Consider the following 17405-nt stretch of genomic DNA (forward strand, 5'->3'; position numbering starts at 1 on the left):
GGTGCCGGCAGCACGGGGACCGGGGGGGGGCAAAAGCAGATACAAGGAAGAAATTCTTTATTATGAGGGTGGTGAGGCACTGGCACAGGCTGCCCAGAGAAGCTGTGGAAGCCCCATCCCTGGAGGTGTTCAAGGCCAGGCTGGATGGGGCTTTGGGCAACCTGATCTAGTGGGTGGCATCCCTGTCCATGGCAGGAGGGTTGGAACTGGATGATCTTTAAGGTCCCTTCCAACCCAGACCGTTCCATGATTCTATGACTCTATGATATCAGTTTGTATATATATAAAGATAACCTGTAGGTCAGATGAAATAAGTTTTCATGTCTACTCAGCGCTCAGTACCGAGTGACACAGGACTGGTTGTCTAGTCTGGGTACCGCACTGCTACATAATGGGCAAATGTGAGGAGGGTTCAAAGAAGGGAATAGCTAGTCCAGGCCTTCTAAAGAGGAAGACTGACAAAAAAATGTTTAGTCTGGAAAGAATTGAAAGAAACATGGCAATTTGCTTCAAGTGCATGCAAAAAATAGTTCAAAGAGAAAATAAATAATTAGCTTTTCTGTGGTGGAAAAGAAGTATCAGCCCATAAATAGCGCCTGTCAATACAAAGGCAGTAAGGGTGAGACCAGTAAAAGGACTGGCATTCTGTTCAGTGGAAAGGAAAATCTACCAGCGATACCAAGAAATTGCGTGTATTTTCCATTTGTTTTCACTGTGGTAGAGACTAGACTAATACCATAAATAGCCCCAATGACAAGTGGGTAACAAGTCATTCTGCAGTAGGGAGATAATAGATTTTTAAGTGCTAAGGTAAATTCAGTGCTTTCAGACCAGTTATGATTGATGAAATTCATCCTTTGATGGCTGAAGAACTGTATGAAGCAAGATCAAACCAACTGGCAGTTTCCTGTGAGATCTGTAGAGAATAAAGAAGTTCAGAAGACTGGAAAAGGCCAAATATATTGGCCATTAAAAATAACATAATCTAAGGAATCCAGACAGGTTTATTTTACTGCCCTTCCCTGTGGTAATAGAACAAATAGATATTAAATCTTCAACTTCAAATTTTCCATTTGTCAAAAAAAAAAAGAAGTCAAACCAATCTTTCACATTACAGTAACAGGCCTAGTGGATAAGTAACAGTAGTTTGACTTCAGTAAGGATTCTGATTCAATTTCATCTGACAGTCTTATAAGCTAGCTAGGAAACTTGGGAAAAAAGATGTATTGAAAATAGTGTTAGGAGAATCTGATGCGGATTAGAAAACTTTAAGATTGGTTTTCACAGAAGATTGGATATCACAGAAGCACAGAATGGTTAGGGTTGGAAGGGACCTCTGGAGGTCATCTGGTCCAACCTCCCTCCTCAAGCAGGGACACCTAGAGCAGGTTGCCCAGGACCATACCCAGGTGACTTTCGAAAATCTCCAAGGAGGGAGACTCCACAACTTCTCTGGGCAACCTGTGCCAGTGTTTTGTCACCCGCACGGTAAAGAAGTGCTTCCTGATGTTTAGACAGAACCTCCTGTGTTCCAGTTTGTACCCATTGCCTCTTGTCCTGTCTCTGGGCACCACTGAAAATAGCCTGGCTATGTCTTCATTTCTTCCTCCCCTCAGGTATGTGTAGACATTGATAAAATCCACCCCCCCGAGCCTGCTCTTCTCCAGGCTGAACAGTTCCAACTCTCTCGGCCTCTCCTTATAGGAGAGGTGCTTCAGTCCCTTGATCATATTGGTGGCCCTCTGCTAGACTCTTTCCAGTATGTCTGCGTCTCTCTTGTACTGGGGTGCCCAGAATTGGACACAGCACTCCAGGTGCAGCCTGACCGGTGCTGAGCAGAGGGGAAGGATCACCTTCACTTGATCTCATGGTGATACTTTGACCAGTGCAGCCAAGAATATCATTAGTCTTCTTAGCCGCAAGGGCACATTGCTGTCTCATGTTCTACTTGGTGTCCACCAGGCCTGAGATCTGTTCTCAGTGTGGCATTACTTAATTGTTTCTTCAGTGATTTATTCAGCAGACTAGAAAGTGTGCCTGTTAAATCTGAAGACAGCACTAACCTGAGAGGGGATGCAATGAATTTGGAAGACAAAATTAGTATTAAAATGATCTTAGTCAATGGGAGAAGGAGTCTGAAAGAGCATGGCACCATTTATTACAGGCACGTACAAAGTTCTGCACTTAGAAATAATGACTTTCATAAATTTAGGATGGGGAATAGGTATGCAGAGACCTCCATTTTGTCACTGGTTTCCATCAGGCCCAGCACCTTCTGTAGAGTACTGGCTACCATCAAACTGATAATGACAGAGGGATGCAGAGCACAACATAACCTTTTCTGGAACTGTACAATCTGCTTTTCTCACCTCTCCAAGAGTTATTGAGGTCCCTTGATATTTCAGTTCTTACTGCCAAAATATTTACACTTTGCAGGTAAGGGTCCATTGACTTTGCTCCTCTTCCTGTTGACTTTAGATCAGACCCTTTGTTTTCTACTTGCAAACAGAAATAATCTCTGCCTCAGCTGTCATTTCTGATTCCTCTAGTTGCATCACAGTCTTTTGAGACTGTGAGGGATAAATGGACCTACCCAACTTCTTGTCTAAGAGCTAGAAAGTCCCACTCTGCAGGTTTCTTTCTGTTTCAGCAGGTGGAGGGACATCCAGTCATCACTCTAGCCTTAGGCAATGACAAACCATGATTGAGCCATAGAAGATGCTCTCTCAAGGCCTCTTACAGGCTGTATTCAGACTGTTGTAGATGATGCTATGTCATTTGCAGTAGATTGAAAGATTGCTTAAGGTTGGAACTTGTTCAATGGTGTGTGCTGCTTTGCAAGAGTCTTTAGTGAGCCTGATGGCCACCAAGAGCCAAGGAAAACACACCACCTTCCCAGAAGAGAAAGAGAGAAAGAGAAAAAAAAGAGAGGATACATTTTTCTTTAGTGTGTCTTGTTCCTGAATGTAGCAGAAATGAGCCTGGGTGCATTCCCTGTGGGGCCTGTTTTTGCTGTTCAGACTAAGAAAGGAATGCTGTGGGGACATTTTTACAGATCATTCTTTGAGACTCCCTGCTCTGAACCAGGAGAACAGTCTGGACAGGTATCATGGACATACCCCAAGACCCTGATTACAAATGTTTATAAATCAAAATTTATTTATAAACCAATTCTTCTTCACTTTCCAGTCTCTGATTGCTTTTGGATTTCTGACCATGCTATATCTCAACACCTACACACCCCTTCTCCCTGTCTTTGGGCAGTCTATTTTTTTTCCTAGGAGCAGCACTGTATGTCTGTTGTTCTTGAATGTAATTCAGGATTACGTCCAAAAGCCTCCTCCCACTTTTGCTATCTCAAAATGCTCTTGCAACCCTTGACCCCATTGAACGTATACAGGACTAGCATTTTATAATAGAAAGTAAGTCTTGTTTGTCATCCAGGGGCTTCACTCTGGATGAGTCAGCTCAGTGCACTCATGATCCTAGGCTGACTGTGACTTACAGGCAAGTAGAGAGTAGTATCGTAAGGCGGACATCTGAAAGAGTGGGATGTATTGTGCCAGTGTTGCATACCATGCGCAGCCTGGGGCTTTCTGTGCAAGAGTCCTTATGTAAATGTCTTTTCAAATGTTGCCATCTTAATGCAGCTGCTTGCCAGATGTAGGACGTTTCAACATCAGTGTCTGAATTGATATCTGAAGTGTACTTTCAGAGTGAATCCTCCAGCAAAACTCACTTGCTGTGCTCTGGTTTGTATTGTAGAACAGTCTCAGTGTGTAAATTATATTTCCTCCAGGTGGAACTAGGATAGTACATGAGTGGTACATAGGGGCACACCTAGTGCATTTTAACCACTAAAAGACCACAGGACCAGGGAAAACATAATCCAAAATAAAGTTCCTCAAACATATTTGGTGTTGGTGTTGGATTTCTGGCCCCAGCTCTATCACTTTGGAGATTTGCTCCTGTTGAGCCATATTGCTTGCTAGCACAGACCTGGCTGTGGATGCATTTCAAAGCCACAAGGAGAGCAGTCATGAAGACTTACTGCCAAAGAATAGTGCCTAAATCAGCACCAGACGTCAGCTTTTGGATGGATTATCTGCATTTCGGAAGTCTGAAGAGGACCCTGCAGAAGAAAATATTCCTTTTGAAAAGAAGATGGGATTTGGGTCTGAAAACAATTTATTTCTAGCACCCTAGTTTCACAGGAGACGGTATACATCATGTAAACTCTTCTGTGTGGTTCTCTCATTCTTTTAGAGGCTACACGTGAATCAGCTCTGATTTTCCTGGTAGTTTGTTATTCCTTTGGGATCAGGAGTATACAAGACAGATGAAAACTTTAAATCTGCTCCTGCGTGGGCTCCTCTCCACGGGCTGCAGCTCCGGCCCGGGGCCTGCTCCTGCGGGGGCTCTCCATGGGCCGCAGCCTCCTCCAGGCCACATCCACCTGCTCCACCGGGGGCTCCTCCACGGGCTGCAGCGTGGAGATCTGCTCCGTGTGGGACCCATGGGCTGCAGGGGGACAGCCTGCTCCACCAGGGGCCTCTCCACAGGCCGCAGGGGAGCTGCTGCTGCCTGCCCGGAGCACCTCCTGCCCTGCTCCTGCACTGACCTGGGGGCTGCAGGGCTGGTGCTCACTCCTTGCTCTCCCAGCTGCTGCTGCACAGCAACAACCCCCCCCCCCCCCACCCCCCCCCCCCCCCAGTGCCGGGTCTCTGTCCCTTTAAGGCGCTCGGCCGGGACGCTGCTCCTTTAAGCGCTGGCCCCGCCCCCTCCCGCCAGCCTCGCGAGCGCTCCGCTCCAGGTAAGGCTGCCGGCGGCGCGCCCCTGCCCCGCGGCCTGCTCCGCTGCCCGGGGGCGCGCGGTGCCGGGAGCGCGCGGGGCGGGCGGCGGGGGCGCGCCTGGCGGCGGAAGGAAGGGGCGGCCGGGCCCGTCCCGTCCCGTCCCGTCCCGTCCCGTCCGACGCCCGCCCCGTGTCGCTGTCGCCCCCTGGGCCAGGTGCAGGCCGGAGGGGTCCGGCGCCGTCCCCGCCTGGCGCCATGGCCATGAGGGAGCTGGTGGAAGCGGAGTGCGGGGGCTCCAACCCCCTGCTGAAGCTGGCCGGCCACTTCACGCAGGACAAGGCCTTGCGGCAGGAAGGGCTGCAGGGCTCCCTGGCCTGGCCCTCCGGGGCTCCCGGAGCAGCAGCCGTGAGTGTCGGGCTCTGCTGGGGGCGGTGGGGTGGGCGGCCGCGGTGTTGTTCTGCGGGGAAAGCAGCCGCAGGGTCGCCTGGTTCGTCAGTGGGGCGGTGGGCCGAGGCCTTACTTATAGAAGCTCCACCTGTGGATGTTGGGATGGAGTTGGTGGCCTCCCTGTTACAGGGGCCAAGCCAGAAGGACGCGGTGGGGAGGTTGGGCAATGCCGTTCAGGATATTCCTGCTCCTACAGTTTCCACATAAACAGGCAGCCAACATGGGGAAGTGCAATGGGCCTAATCTCAAGGGAGAGGAGGCTGTGAACTAACCAGGTCACAGAGCGTGTGGAGGGGTATGGGATCAAAGTTGTTGGGATAATTGTCCACTTATTCCCTTTAGGTATCCAAACCCCTGGGAGTAGCTTCTGAAGATGAGGTAAGAATGGACCAACACATCCATCTCCTTACTGCTTTTCTCAACTTAGTCAGCTGTTTTTCCCCTTACCTGATTTTATTCTTTCCTTCTGCTAAGTCCCTTTCTTTCTCATCCTCCATAACTCTACCTGTTTGTCTTCTATGCTGTGTTCATAATCCTGATCACTGTCTTTGGTAGCTGGTTGGAGAGTTCCTGCAAGAGCAGAATGCCCCTTTACTGTCCCGTGCACCGCAGACGTTTAAGATGGATGATCTGTTGGCTGAGATGCAGGAGATTGAACAGTCAAGCTTCCGACAGGCCCCTCAGCGAGGTAAGGGTAGTTGGAGTACATGGTTACTGGAAAAGATCTTGGTGTTACAGTTAAACTCTTAGCAGGGTGGCTCCCTGGAAGAGAAGCCTCTGGGGGGGGAGGGATGGATCTAATTGTTGTCTTCAGCAACAATAGCTGGGATCTTTGTGGTGATAGATGGCAAAAGGCGTGACTTGCAGCAATGATAACTGGCTAGATATGAGGAAACGTGTCTTCCCTTGGTGGGCAGTTGAGCGTTGGAGCAGGTACTTAGGGAAGCTGGGGAATCTCCAGCCTTGGAGAAATTCAGAAGCTACCTGTTCAATGCCCTGAGAAACTACCTAGCTTTGGTGGTATCCTGCTCTGTGAATACTTAACAACCTCCAGAGATTCCTTCCAAGTGGAATCTTCAAGTCTCTTTATTCTAACAAAGAGAAAAGGACCTGATCAGAGGTGATGAGGGTTAACTGAAGGAGTATGGGACACTTAACGCCTTTGAGTCCTCACAAGTCCACTTGTGTTTTTCTTCTAGCTCCAGGTGTGGCAGCCTTGGCACTGTCTGAAAACTGGACACAGGAATTCTTGGCTGCAGCAGATAATGCTGGTGATGTCTCTTCAGATTACAATGAGACTGACTGGTCGCAGGAATTCATTGCTGAAGTGACAGGTGAAGGGCCGCTCTTGGAATTATTGTTGAGAGGTTGCCCAGTCATATGCCTGCATGCGGTGCAGAGTTACTGAATGTGAGACTGGAATAATGCTTTGGGACCAGCAGTCAGTGTTTACTGTAGTGGCTTTAACAGGAAGGCAGAAAAAAATAAGCTGCTTTGGAATGGATTAGCTAAATTGTTCACAGAGTGGTGTGGAAGCTTTTCTTCAGGTGTAAGGCTCTTTTATTTTCAGTTTAGGTTACTTGGAGAACTTGGGAGAAGCAGGCTATTCAAATATTCAAAGAAGCAGGCAAATTCTGGAGATGGTCTGGTACTGCTTCTCGCTTACATATACTCTTAATTCCCCCTGTTAAGGCTAAATTTGCCTTTGGTACTAAGGTAAATACTGTTTAGAGTGCTTTGGCCAATTATTTTTTCTTTTTTTTTTTTTTTGGGGGGGGGGATACATTTTAGAATAAAAGTGGATTTTTTGCAAGTTGGAGAAGTGCAACATGAATGTTTTTGGGATCAGAGGATAAGCTGTCTGTTCTAAGCAAGGTGGTAGTTTATCTGAAAAGCCATCTTCTATTTATGTATAGAGCTGGGGCTTGGATATGATCCTGTGACCATCTATGACTTCACCTGGAAATTATGAGCAAGATTTAACTAGATCCTATTCTGTTCCCCAAGGGTGACAATGTAGAGAGTGAGACAGTCCCATTCACTGACCATCACTCTTTGTATTCCTGGGAATATAGATCAACACATGCCAAGGTCTGAGAGAGCTCTGATGAAGAGCTAGTGCTTTGTAAGTTGTAGTTTTGACAGAGACTTGTAATGCATTGCTGATTTCCTTGACCTACATAATATCCCACATGGAGCAGCTGATTAAGTTGTGAAATTGAAATAGAAGATAGATGTTGCCACCACAGAAGCGTTTGTATTAATAGATGGTCTGAACCTAAGGCTTGATTTTTTTGTATGTTTTAGATCAAAACAGTTAGAAACAAACATTAGCGATCTTTCTTTGAGGAGGTCTTTCCTATATGTGTTAGATAACTCTGTGTAAAGTAGAGAGAGAAAAATCTGAATTTATTCTTAGTGAATTTCTGCCTATCCTACTATTCTTTCCCTGTACTGGTGTTTTATGCAGATCCGCTGTCTGTGTCCCCTGCCAAGTGGGCAGAAGAATACCTAGAGCAGTCAGAAGAAAAACTGTGGCTTGGGGAATCGGAAGACCAGTCATTGGCAGATAAATGGTGTGTCTGTATTTTCAAGACTAGTTACTGCTGTTGGGCACCTGGGTGGTTTAAGTTTGGATAGGTGATAAGAAATCTGCTATGGTTTGAATGCTTTGCAGTCATTTACCTAGACTGATGTTCTCTGACCTTCCGTTTTAGAGAACGGAGAAAATGATGCTTGGACACTGAATCTTTTAAGAGATGCCAGTTTTCCTGTATTCCAGTTCCAGCAAATACTGCGATTGTGTAGTCTAACTTAATCTCACGTGTAGTGCAGAGCTCCTTAATGTGATTTGAGGAGTGAGTTCAATAACTCCTACTCAAGCAGAACTTGTTTTCTACAATAGATACTTAGATTTAGAGATCTGAAGTGCCACACTCTACTAGCTCTAAACTTTTATCACTTTATTCTCCCTATTTGGCAAACAGCATTTAGCTTTTCCTTAGCATATTTTTAGATTCAGCCTTCCAGGCATTATTTTCATATGTTTCTGTGTGGTAGATTAAAGAACAGTCTATTGCTACTAAAAATCTTCTCTGTGTAGGTACTATGGTGGACCACAGTCAAATATTTTCAAGTAAGCTAGCAAAACACAGGCAAGCATTTGAACTAGTTAGATCTTTTGCTAAAACAGACTTTGCATATTTGGATGCTCTTTTTCTCCTGGCTTTTGCCTTTCCTGATATCTTTCTGCAAATACGGATGTTACTGAGTTACTGCCCCCGGTTTCAATTACTTCACCAAGACTTTCTGTAGTGGTAACACCTAGAACTGGTCCTATTCTGCAGTAAGCCAGAAGAAACACTGAATTGTGTGGTTGCTATGAGTCCTCAGTCCTTTTCCGAGTTGCTGCTTTTCCAAGATGCTGTTCCTCTTTCATGAGAATGACCTGCTTTCTATTTCCCTGAATGTATGACCTTGTAATTGGTGGCGCTAAAACTTCTAATGTTTGATAGCGTGTGAGCTTCCCAAGTAGTCCAGACTGTTCTGCAGAATTGTGCTGGCACAGTAATCATTTAATTCCACTACTGTTTGTCAGTCATTTGCAGACTTAACCTGGTAGTAATTTTGAATTTTTGCAGATGAATAAACGTACTGAATGACTTCAGTGAATCCTAGGGTTTGTATCCCTCAGTGCTTTAGTGCCCCGTTGTGTGGACTGTTGTTAGAGAGAGAGTTCACTGTTGCCCAGTACCAGATTATCTCTTTCCCTTTTACTGTTACTGCAGGTATGAGGAATATCAACCTGAGGATGATCTTAAGAAAACTGCGAGTGATTTTCTTTCTAAAGTGGATGATCCAAAACTCAACAATTCTGAGGTGAGGAATTCTGTGACTGGGGCTGACAGATATCTAGTATGCATAAAGGGTGTGGGGAACTGAGAAGGGGGAAGACAGTAAATAAATAAAGCATCTTGCTGTCCAGTGCTTCTGTTTCTTCCCTGTTTCCTAAAAGTTGAACCCAGTTCCCTCCAGATGTTGTCACTTTATACAACATCACTTTGAAGTTCTCTCCTGCCCACCTTTTCTGGCCTTTCGTGCTCACTTTGAGGAGAGAAATCCTCTTTGTGAAGGAGGGGGGCATGGACAGAAGGATTATTGGCAAAGCATCTGCCCAGCTCCACCCTTGTTTCATTTCTCTGCCACAGTTCCTAAAGTTTGTCCGCCAGATCGGAGATGGGAGGGTATCGATCGAAGCTAATAAGGTGACCCACAGAGACCAAGATCAGGCAGAGCAATGGGCAGCTGAGTTTATACAGCAGCAGGTAGGAGCCCCAGCTATATGTGCGCTGAAGGAGGAAAGTTCTTTGTCACAGTGCACAATCTGGGAGCAAGGGAGAATGGCAAGTCCAAATCTAAGCAATGCTTTACTAATGATTAGGCTGTGGGAGGCCAGGGAGGGGCTCTCGGACTCTTCATAGCAGAGTCTAGCCAGAAGCTGGGAAGGTATCTGGGCAGAGTGAGTGGTCTCATCTTCAGTAGTGCCTGGGAGGAAGGGTGTGTCCAAAAGAACTCATCTGTACTTTCCAGGCCATCAGTTCTTGCTGATGGGGAGGAGAGGTCGTCACAGACCCTCCTGCTGGTTTGGGATGTGCACTGAGTTTGCCAAATCCTAAAAAGAAAGGTGTGTTTCTGTTTCCAAACTCCCAGGGGGCATCCGATGCCTGGGTGGATCAATTTACGCGATCTGGGAACATGTCAGCTCTTGATACGGAATTTGAGCAGGCAAAGACTGCTGTGGAGGTAAAGCTGGAGGAGGAGGAGGGCTGGGGTACCATCTGAGAGCCTGTGATAGGGTTACCTGTCTACTTTGCATGTTGTGAGGAGGGCTAGAGACACTTAAGAGGGTGTTCTCTGGGGTGTCTATAGATCTCAGTTAAAAGTTGTACTCTAGTCACTTCCTGTTCTTCCTTCAGTCAGATGTGGACTTCTGGGACAAACTCCAGGCAGAATGGGAGGAGATGGCCAAGAGAGATGCGGAGGCTCACCCTTGGCTCACTGATTATGAAGACCTCAACTCCTCTTCATATGACAAGGTAATAGAGAACAGGGTTTCCTAGTACTATGATGATCTGCTTTGAGGAAACTGGCAGACTGTCTACCTTGTAGGTGAGCTACACAGACCCCAAGTGCTCTTAGGATTCCTTCTCATAACAATAATTTGCTGTCACTTGCACCCTAATCCCAGGTCAGCTAGGGGCTAAACCTACTGTTTTTACTTGTTCTGGTTTGCAGATGCTGTCTAGTTCTTGTCTAACATCAAATATCAGTTAGTGCTGGGATTCCTTGTAATGAGTGCAAGTGCCAGTACTCCCACCCAGATCTAATGAGACCAACACCAGATACATCATCTCTGTTACAATTTATTCCATGTCTACTATAGTCCAGTTTTGAAGGAATTTTTCAGGACAGAGCGGGCAGGAAGAAGAGTCACTGTTCTGCTCCAAGCTCGCAGAGGGGATGAGGTGCTGGCTACTCTGTAGTTGGAATGTTTCTGATGCGGCAAGATGCGTGATGTCTTGTAGAAAGTGCTTTTCTCCCTAAGCCTGTCTCCTGGCATTAGCCCTCTGCTTCTCTTCCGTGCTAGGGTTATCAGTTCGAAGAAGATAATCCCATGAGAGATCACCCTGATGCTTTTGAAGAGGGGCGGAAGCGCTTGGCAGAAGGTGACCTCCCCAATGCTGTCTTGCTCTTTGAGGCTGCAGTACAACAGAAGCCAGATCATATGGAGGTGAGTGAGACCAAAGGTAACAGATCTTGGCTACATGTCCTGCTACTTGGAGCCTTCCCCTTTGAGGTGTCAGGGTGTGTGTAAAAAGCTCACTTCCATGTTATGAGCTGTGCAGGGTGTATGAAAACATTCTGGTTTTCTGTGTCTCTGGGTATGTAGCTGATAATCTCTCTACTACTACCTGAAAGAAAGGTGTGGGGAGCTGGAGGTAAGCCTCTTCTCGCAGGTAACTAGTGATAGGACTAGAGGGAATGGCCTCAAGTTGCACCAGGGGAGGTTTAAGTTAAAAATTAGGAGACATTTCTTCTCAGAAAGAAGAAATGTCAGAATAGTCAGGCATTGGAACGGGTTGCCCAGGGAAGTGGTAGAGTCACCATCCCTGGGGGTATTCAAGGAAAGGTTGGACATGGTGCGTAGGGACATGGCTTAGTGGGTGACATTGGTGGTAGAGGTGTGGTTGGACCGGATGATCTTGGAGGTCTTTTCCAACCTTTATGATTCTGTGATGTAACTGAATTCCAAGGAGGTCTGTGGGCTTATAACTAAAGTCAGATGCACAAAGCCTTCTGGCTTGAAGCTGTGTAAAGTCACATGAGACTGACATAGAGCCAAGACAAGGAGTTTTCATCTCTTTAAGTTGTTTCTGTGGAAGTCTTCATTGGCATTTCAGGACTGGAGATGCTTGTGGTAGTGATGATGATTGCTTTTAATATCCATATTAAAGACTAATTCTTAGCAGCTCATTAAACTAGAGATTCTGGTTCGGACCTCCATCTGCCAGGAGAAGATGTTACCTAAAAAGACAGAGATGACATGAATGTTTTCACAGAAGCTGTAGACCAGAGAATGATTTTTATACTGAAGAAAATGTTCCACCAGCTAATTCAGTGAACGCTTATTTCCATAAAACGCTTCAGCTTCTGCAGGATGGATTGAGAAATCAAAGCGCCTGTGTACCTTTCCCCAGAAGTAGAGCACATAGATATTCTGAGGAGGAATCAAGCACATACAGTGCTACCATTTCTGGAGTGCCTACCTCAAAGATCCAGGGATGCTGAATACTTAGTGTTCCTGATTCAAGTCCTGCTATTTGCATGTGATGGGATAACAACTAGTTTGTTAGTCCTCTTGGAACAGAAATTTTTTGGCTTCTGGGAATACAGGCATCTGATTTTCTAGGGTACTGGGAGTAGGTGAAAAGTATGCAGATGTTCTGAAGATCCGCTTTTGCTTTAAAGTGGCCAGAAGGTGTGTTGCTAGTACTCCTTAAGAATCTGATACTCTGAGGCTGTGTGGGCTGCAGGCTGAGTATAATGGGGAAGTAGTTGAGACCTTAGGAGTAGAAATCTTGAACTTTTCCTGGCTAGCTGTATTGAAAAATGCTCTAAATTGTTCTGCTGTGACTCTGGAAAAAAGTACAGGAGAAGTCAAGTTCAGGTGGTGCAGTGATCAAATAGACTTGTACAATTGTTTCTGTGAAGGAAAATATCACAGTTCCCTTGGTCCAGGTTACAACTTTACTTTCAATCTCTACTTTTCTCACTTCAGAACCCAATGCAGGCATGACTGGTGAGCTCTGTGTAGGATCTAGTTGTATGGTGAGGCACGAGAGATTTGAGGCAGTAGTCTGCCTCTTACTCGCTTGTGCAGGCAATTGCAGTATGTTTTGTGTGACTTAGGTTCAATAAGCAAGTACTTCATGCTCACAACCTAGCCAACTGTGCAGCCTATTTAAGACCAAGGGGTGTGATTATCAACATAAAGCGAACAGGTACTTGCTTTAGGTTTAGTGCCTTAAATATTCCATGTGTCAGCAGCCTGGAAATGGAAGGTTTTTTCGATGTTCTAGTGTCATGATTAAAGAACCAACAAAACAACAGTGCTTCTACTTTCAGGTCTCATGGTCAATTCCCCAAGATTATCACTTGCAAGTGGACCTCTGCACAAGTATATGCAGCTGCATACCTTGAGGGTCTCATTATTAGCACTGCTGCTACGCTGTTTTGTTCTTAAGAAACCTGAAATTTGCTTTTTGCTTCTTGCTCTGCAGTTTGACCACAGTTAGAAGCTAAATATGGAGAATACGGGGCTTAAAAGTGCTAAAATTGCAAACAGTTGCATTATGGTAGCTCTCCAGATAGAGATTCACCTGTTTTCACTAAAACACCAGTTTTATTGGCTTTGAGAGCATATGGACCATAAAGTCTGTATATCTTTCCAGGAAATTCATATGCATCTGTGGCTAATGTGTATACTTGCATATACTTGGCCTCACTCTGAAAATGTGTGGGATAATGCCGTGGATTTAATCTCTGTGCCTTTGGCTTTTTTTTTTTTCTGGATCTAAAGAAATCTGTCTTAGTACATCTTTATCTCCTCCAGGCCTGGCAATATCTGGGAACCACCCAAGCAGAGAATGAACAGGAACTCTTGGCCATCAGTGCTCTCAGACAGTGAGTGTTGTGGTAGATCTTCTGAGCCACACTTCTTGTCTTGTGCATAATGCCTCAAGGACCATGTGGCTAGTGTTGCGTGCTTTGCCTTGACTATATTATCTCCTATATCTGAGTATATCCCATTTTGATTTAATACTGTAGTTCTTCTTTCTATAACCTGCAGATGCTTGGAACTGCAGCCTGGGAACCTCACAGCACTTATGGCTTTAGCGGTCAGCTTCACCAACGAGTCCTTGCAGAAGCAGGCGTGTGAGACTCTGCGCGACTGGCTACGCCACAAACCTGCATATGCTCACCTGCTGGAGAAGGAGCCAGAGGAGAGCGCCTCAGGGCCAAATCTTGGGCATTCCAAGCGTGTGCTTGGTTCTCTGCTGTCTGAGTGAGTTGGGGGTGTACAAATTTTAGCCTTCAGCTGAAAGGCTTCTTGGAAGGTTGGGACTGGGCCGGGCAGATGTTAGTGGGCAACCCAAGGTCAGCTTGCTCTACTGTGTACAAATGTCCTTGTTCCATGCTTTTCCAGCTCACTTTTTGTGGAGGTCAAAGAGCTGTTCTTAGCAGCTGTGCGCAGCAACCCCTCAACTGTTGATCCTGATGTTCAGTGTGGCCTGGGTGTCCTTTTCAACCTTAGTGGCGAATACGAGAAGGCTGTGGATTGCTTCAGTGCCGCACTTAGTGTGCGCCCCAATGTAAGAAAGGGCAGAGTGGGGGTGCTGGAGGTACCTGGAGGTTTATGGGTGGAGATGCTGTTTATATGAGAGGCACATCTTTTGAAGTGGAAGAGTAAGGCAGATACGTTGGTTAGGGAGGGTTGGCTTGGAGCTTAAAAAGAACTGGTTTGTCTCAGCCGTTTATCTCTGTCCCCTCCTCCAGGACCATCTTCTCTGGAACAAGCTTGGTGCCACCCTGGCCAATGGGAATCGGAGTGAGGAAGCTGTGGCTGCATATCGGCGGGCACTGGAGCTCCAGCCAGGATATATCCGCTCTCGATACAACTTGGGCATCAGCTGCATCAACTTAGGTGCCCACCGGTGAGCATAGGATGGGCAGATCTGCTGTGACCCACGAGTGTGTGTATGTGTGTCCGAGAGAGACCGCAGCAGGTTACTAGGGCAGCGCTGTGCTGTCTGCAGCCTTCCCATGGCATAGGTAAAGAGAGATTGTGTGAAATCTGCCCTGAGAACAAAGTGTCAGGCAGATCCACTTGGAGTAGGGGCTATCTGGACTTCAGTTTCTGTTAAGAGGGAAAAGGGGGAAGTTGGGGCTGGGGGCTTGGAGTTGGGGAAAGATCTGATGAAGAGGGTGAAACTGTTTTGGAGGGGAAGAAGTAGCAGTTTAGAAGCAAACGGGGAGGGGAGTTTGAGATGTACCATCTTCTCCAATAAGCGTGTGTATGTTCTCATGTTGACAGTGAGGCTGTGGAGCACTTCTTAGAGGCTTTGCACATGCAGCAGAAGAGCCGAGGTCCACGGGGGCAGCAAGGCGCTATGTCTGACAACATCTGGAGCACTCTTCGCATGGCCCTCTCCATGCTGGGGCAGAGTGACCTGTACAGGGCAGCTGATGCCCATGATCTTCCCACACTGCTTCAGGCATTTGGCCTCCAGCAGTGACGCTGGGATGGGCTCCCCTGTGAGTGCAGGTTTGGCCCAGCCCAGCAGTGACCTTCCCTAGACAGAAAGTGTTCACTAGGGTTCACACACACCTTTGCTCTGGTAGGGCAGACCAATGGCAGCCGTTTCTTGAAGGACCTCCTGCTGAAGTGTGGAACTTCCCCTACCTGTCTGTTGTGGCCTGAGCATCTCTGAGCAGTTCACACTATCATATCCGTGGCTGACTGACACTCTGCTAGGCAGATGATCAAAGTGGGAAAACAGCAAGTCTTGCCGGAGTGCATCTGAAGTAGTAAACCAGCGTGGCTTTGAGACATTACGCTAGCCATTCTGCAGAGACTGCCTGCTGGACATGTCTTGAAGGCTGGTTGCTTTGGTGGGGTGGGATTGCCATTTGGTGAAACATTGAAACATTCTGGGTTTTCAGTATGCTTCCCCCATGTATGTGCTTGCATGTGTGTATATGTGGGTTGCTAGAAAAAGCTGAGGAGAGCAGTTCCCTTTTCTGGGTAATAGTAAATTCATGGTACGACCAGATGCTAATGTCTCAGTGTCTTCATGGGCCTTTTGAGAGCAGTGTGTTGTACTTGTGCTAGGGACGTGGGTGGAGGCCCTTAGCCTGTAGGGGTAAGAAGAGATCCTAGCTCTCAGACGTGAGGCAATGCAACAGGAACAAAAGCCTAAATGTAATCTCCCAGAATATAGTGAGGAAAGGGTCAAGTCTTAATTTTTCACTTGATCGTCTGTCATTGTTTTTCCTTTGTGCAGAAGTTCCCCATCTTGTCTGTACTGAATCTTGTTGATTATAAATATCTGTATATGATTCTGTTGGGGAAAATGTTTTTAATTGTAAAATATTTTGTATAATAGAGCGGGGGGAGAATTAAAATTGCCAAAATTACATCTTTCTCTGTGCCTCTGTTGAAGCTGCGTGCAATGGGTAGTGTAGATCTCTGAGGGTACAAGCCCACTGGAATGCAAAACACAGATGTGCATCTTTGTCTCCCATTTCAACTCAGGTTCTGCTTTATTGATAGCTCATGCAAATGAAGCTTAAAGGGACCTCATTTTGCTGTAGCCAGAGGCTTCAGTTCTGTGAGCCTGCAAAAGAGCTTCACTGTACCAAAAGCTCTGTTTTCCTGCTTAGGCTTAGGGGTCAGTGAAGCACCTTTTTTCTTTTTCTTGTTACCTGCTGTGAGGGAAGCTGTTACATTTATCGCTTCTTGGAGGAACCTGACTGCTGCAGTAGTCAAGACCAGGAGCGCTTATCCTTCCTTTTCCACCAGGCACCTGTTTCTTCATACTTCTGCGCTACAGGCTTGTTTCTCGTGCTATATCCTCTGCAATAACAATGAGGAGCAGAGTGTGTGTGGAGGGAGCAGTTCTTACTGTATGTTTCCAGATCCCCTAGGTTCCCTTGTCTCTCATCCGGCACTGGTGGCACCGAACATGCACGCGCTGTGTTGAAATTGCTCTAATGCATGTGAAACAATTTGCTGCTTGTGCCATCTGAAAGAAAGGAAAATGCTGCTTCTGCTTCCAACTCACACACCTAGCTCTTCTTGTGGTCAAACATGTGCCTTTTGCTTTTTACTTATTTCTATCCTTCTTTGGTCAGTGGAAAAAAAGTCAGTGCCTATGGTACTTATAACCTGCTGTTCACGTTTTGCATTTTTTCCCCTATGTTCCTCTCTATTCACACTCTCACTGCTTTACCTTCTCTTTTTGTCAGCCAAGTGCCATTAATGCTTTTCTCCTTCATTCCTTAATTGTCAATTTCCCTCTATTTTGCTCTCTTAACCTTGTGTTTGGTGTCCTTTGCTATCACATCCCCTACTGCCTCTGCAGCTACTCATTGTCAGCATTTGTTCTTTTTCTGTGTAAATTGTTCTCACTTCCTACCATCCTTCCCACCTTAAATAATCTCCACAGTATCTGCGCTACCTTTGCTAAGGTCAAATCTTCACCAAGACGCTAGTCTGTCTTTCTCCCAGGGCTGAGTATCACAGAATCACAGAATCGTCTAGGTTGGAAGAGACCTCCAAGGTCACCTAGTCCAACCTCTGACCTAACACTAACAAGTCCTCCACTAAACCATATCGCTAAGGGCTACATCTAAACATCTCTTAAAGACCTCCAGGGATGGTGACTCAACCACTTCCCTGGGCAGTCCATTCCAATGCCTAACAACCCTTTCAGTAAAGAAGTTCTTCCTAACATCCAACCTAAAACTCCCCTGGCGCAACTTTAGCCCATTCCCCCTCGTCCTGTCACCAGGCACGTGGGAGAACAGACCAAACCCCACCTC

The 17405-nt window shown here is 46.4% G+C and overlaps 1 protein-coding gene across 3 annotated transcripts; it reads left to right on the forward strand.

The window, feature by feature from the left end:
* Window positions 1-4746: 4746 nt before the first annotated feature.
* PEX5 (peroxisomal biogenesis factor 5) lies at window positions 4747-15998 on the forward strand. Of its 3 annotated transcripts, XM_083839057.1 has the most exons (17): window positions 4747-4813; window positions 5008-5198; window positions 5583-5618; window positions 5796-5928; window positions 6440-6574; window positions 7711-7816; window positions 9029-9119; window positions 9449-9565; window positions 9951-10043; window positions 10217-10336; window positions 10888-11031; window positions 13414-13484; window positions 13651-13866; window positions 14008-14173; window positions 14358-14515; window positions 14896-15116; window positions 15204-15998. In XM_083839057.1, exons 2-16 carry the CDS (start codon window positions 5049-5051, stop codon window positions 15095-15097), a joined length of 1938 nt encoding a protein of 645 aa, XP_083695183.1. In that variant the 5' UTR covers window positions 4747-4813; window positions 5008-5048; the 3' UTR covers window positions 15098-15116; window positions 15204-15998. The 3 variants fall into 3 exon arrangements, with proteins under 3 accessions (XP_083695183.1, XP_083695182.1, XP_083695184.1); XM_083839056.1 differs by having other exon boundaries at window positions 14896-15998; XM_083839058.1 differs by lacking the exons at window positions 4747-4813; window positions 9449-9565 and having other exon boundaries at window positions 4822-5198; window positions 14896-15998.
* Window positions 15999-17405: the final 1407 nt, after the last annotated feature.

This window comes from Anser anser, assembly GCF_964211835.1.
Source record: "Anser anser genome assembly, chromosome: 1".
In the NCBI taxonomy this organism is placed as follows: domain Eukaryota; kingdom Metazoa; phylum Chordata; class Aves; order Anseriformes; family Anatidae; genus Anser; species Anser anser.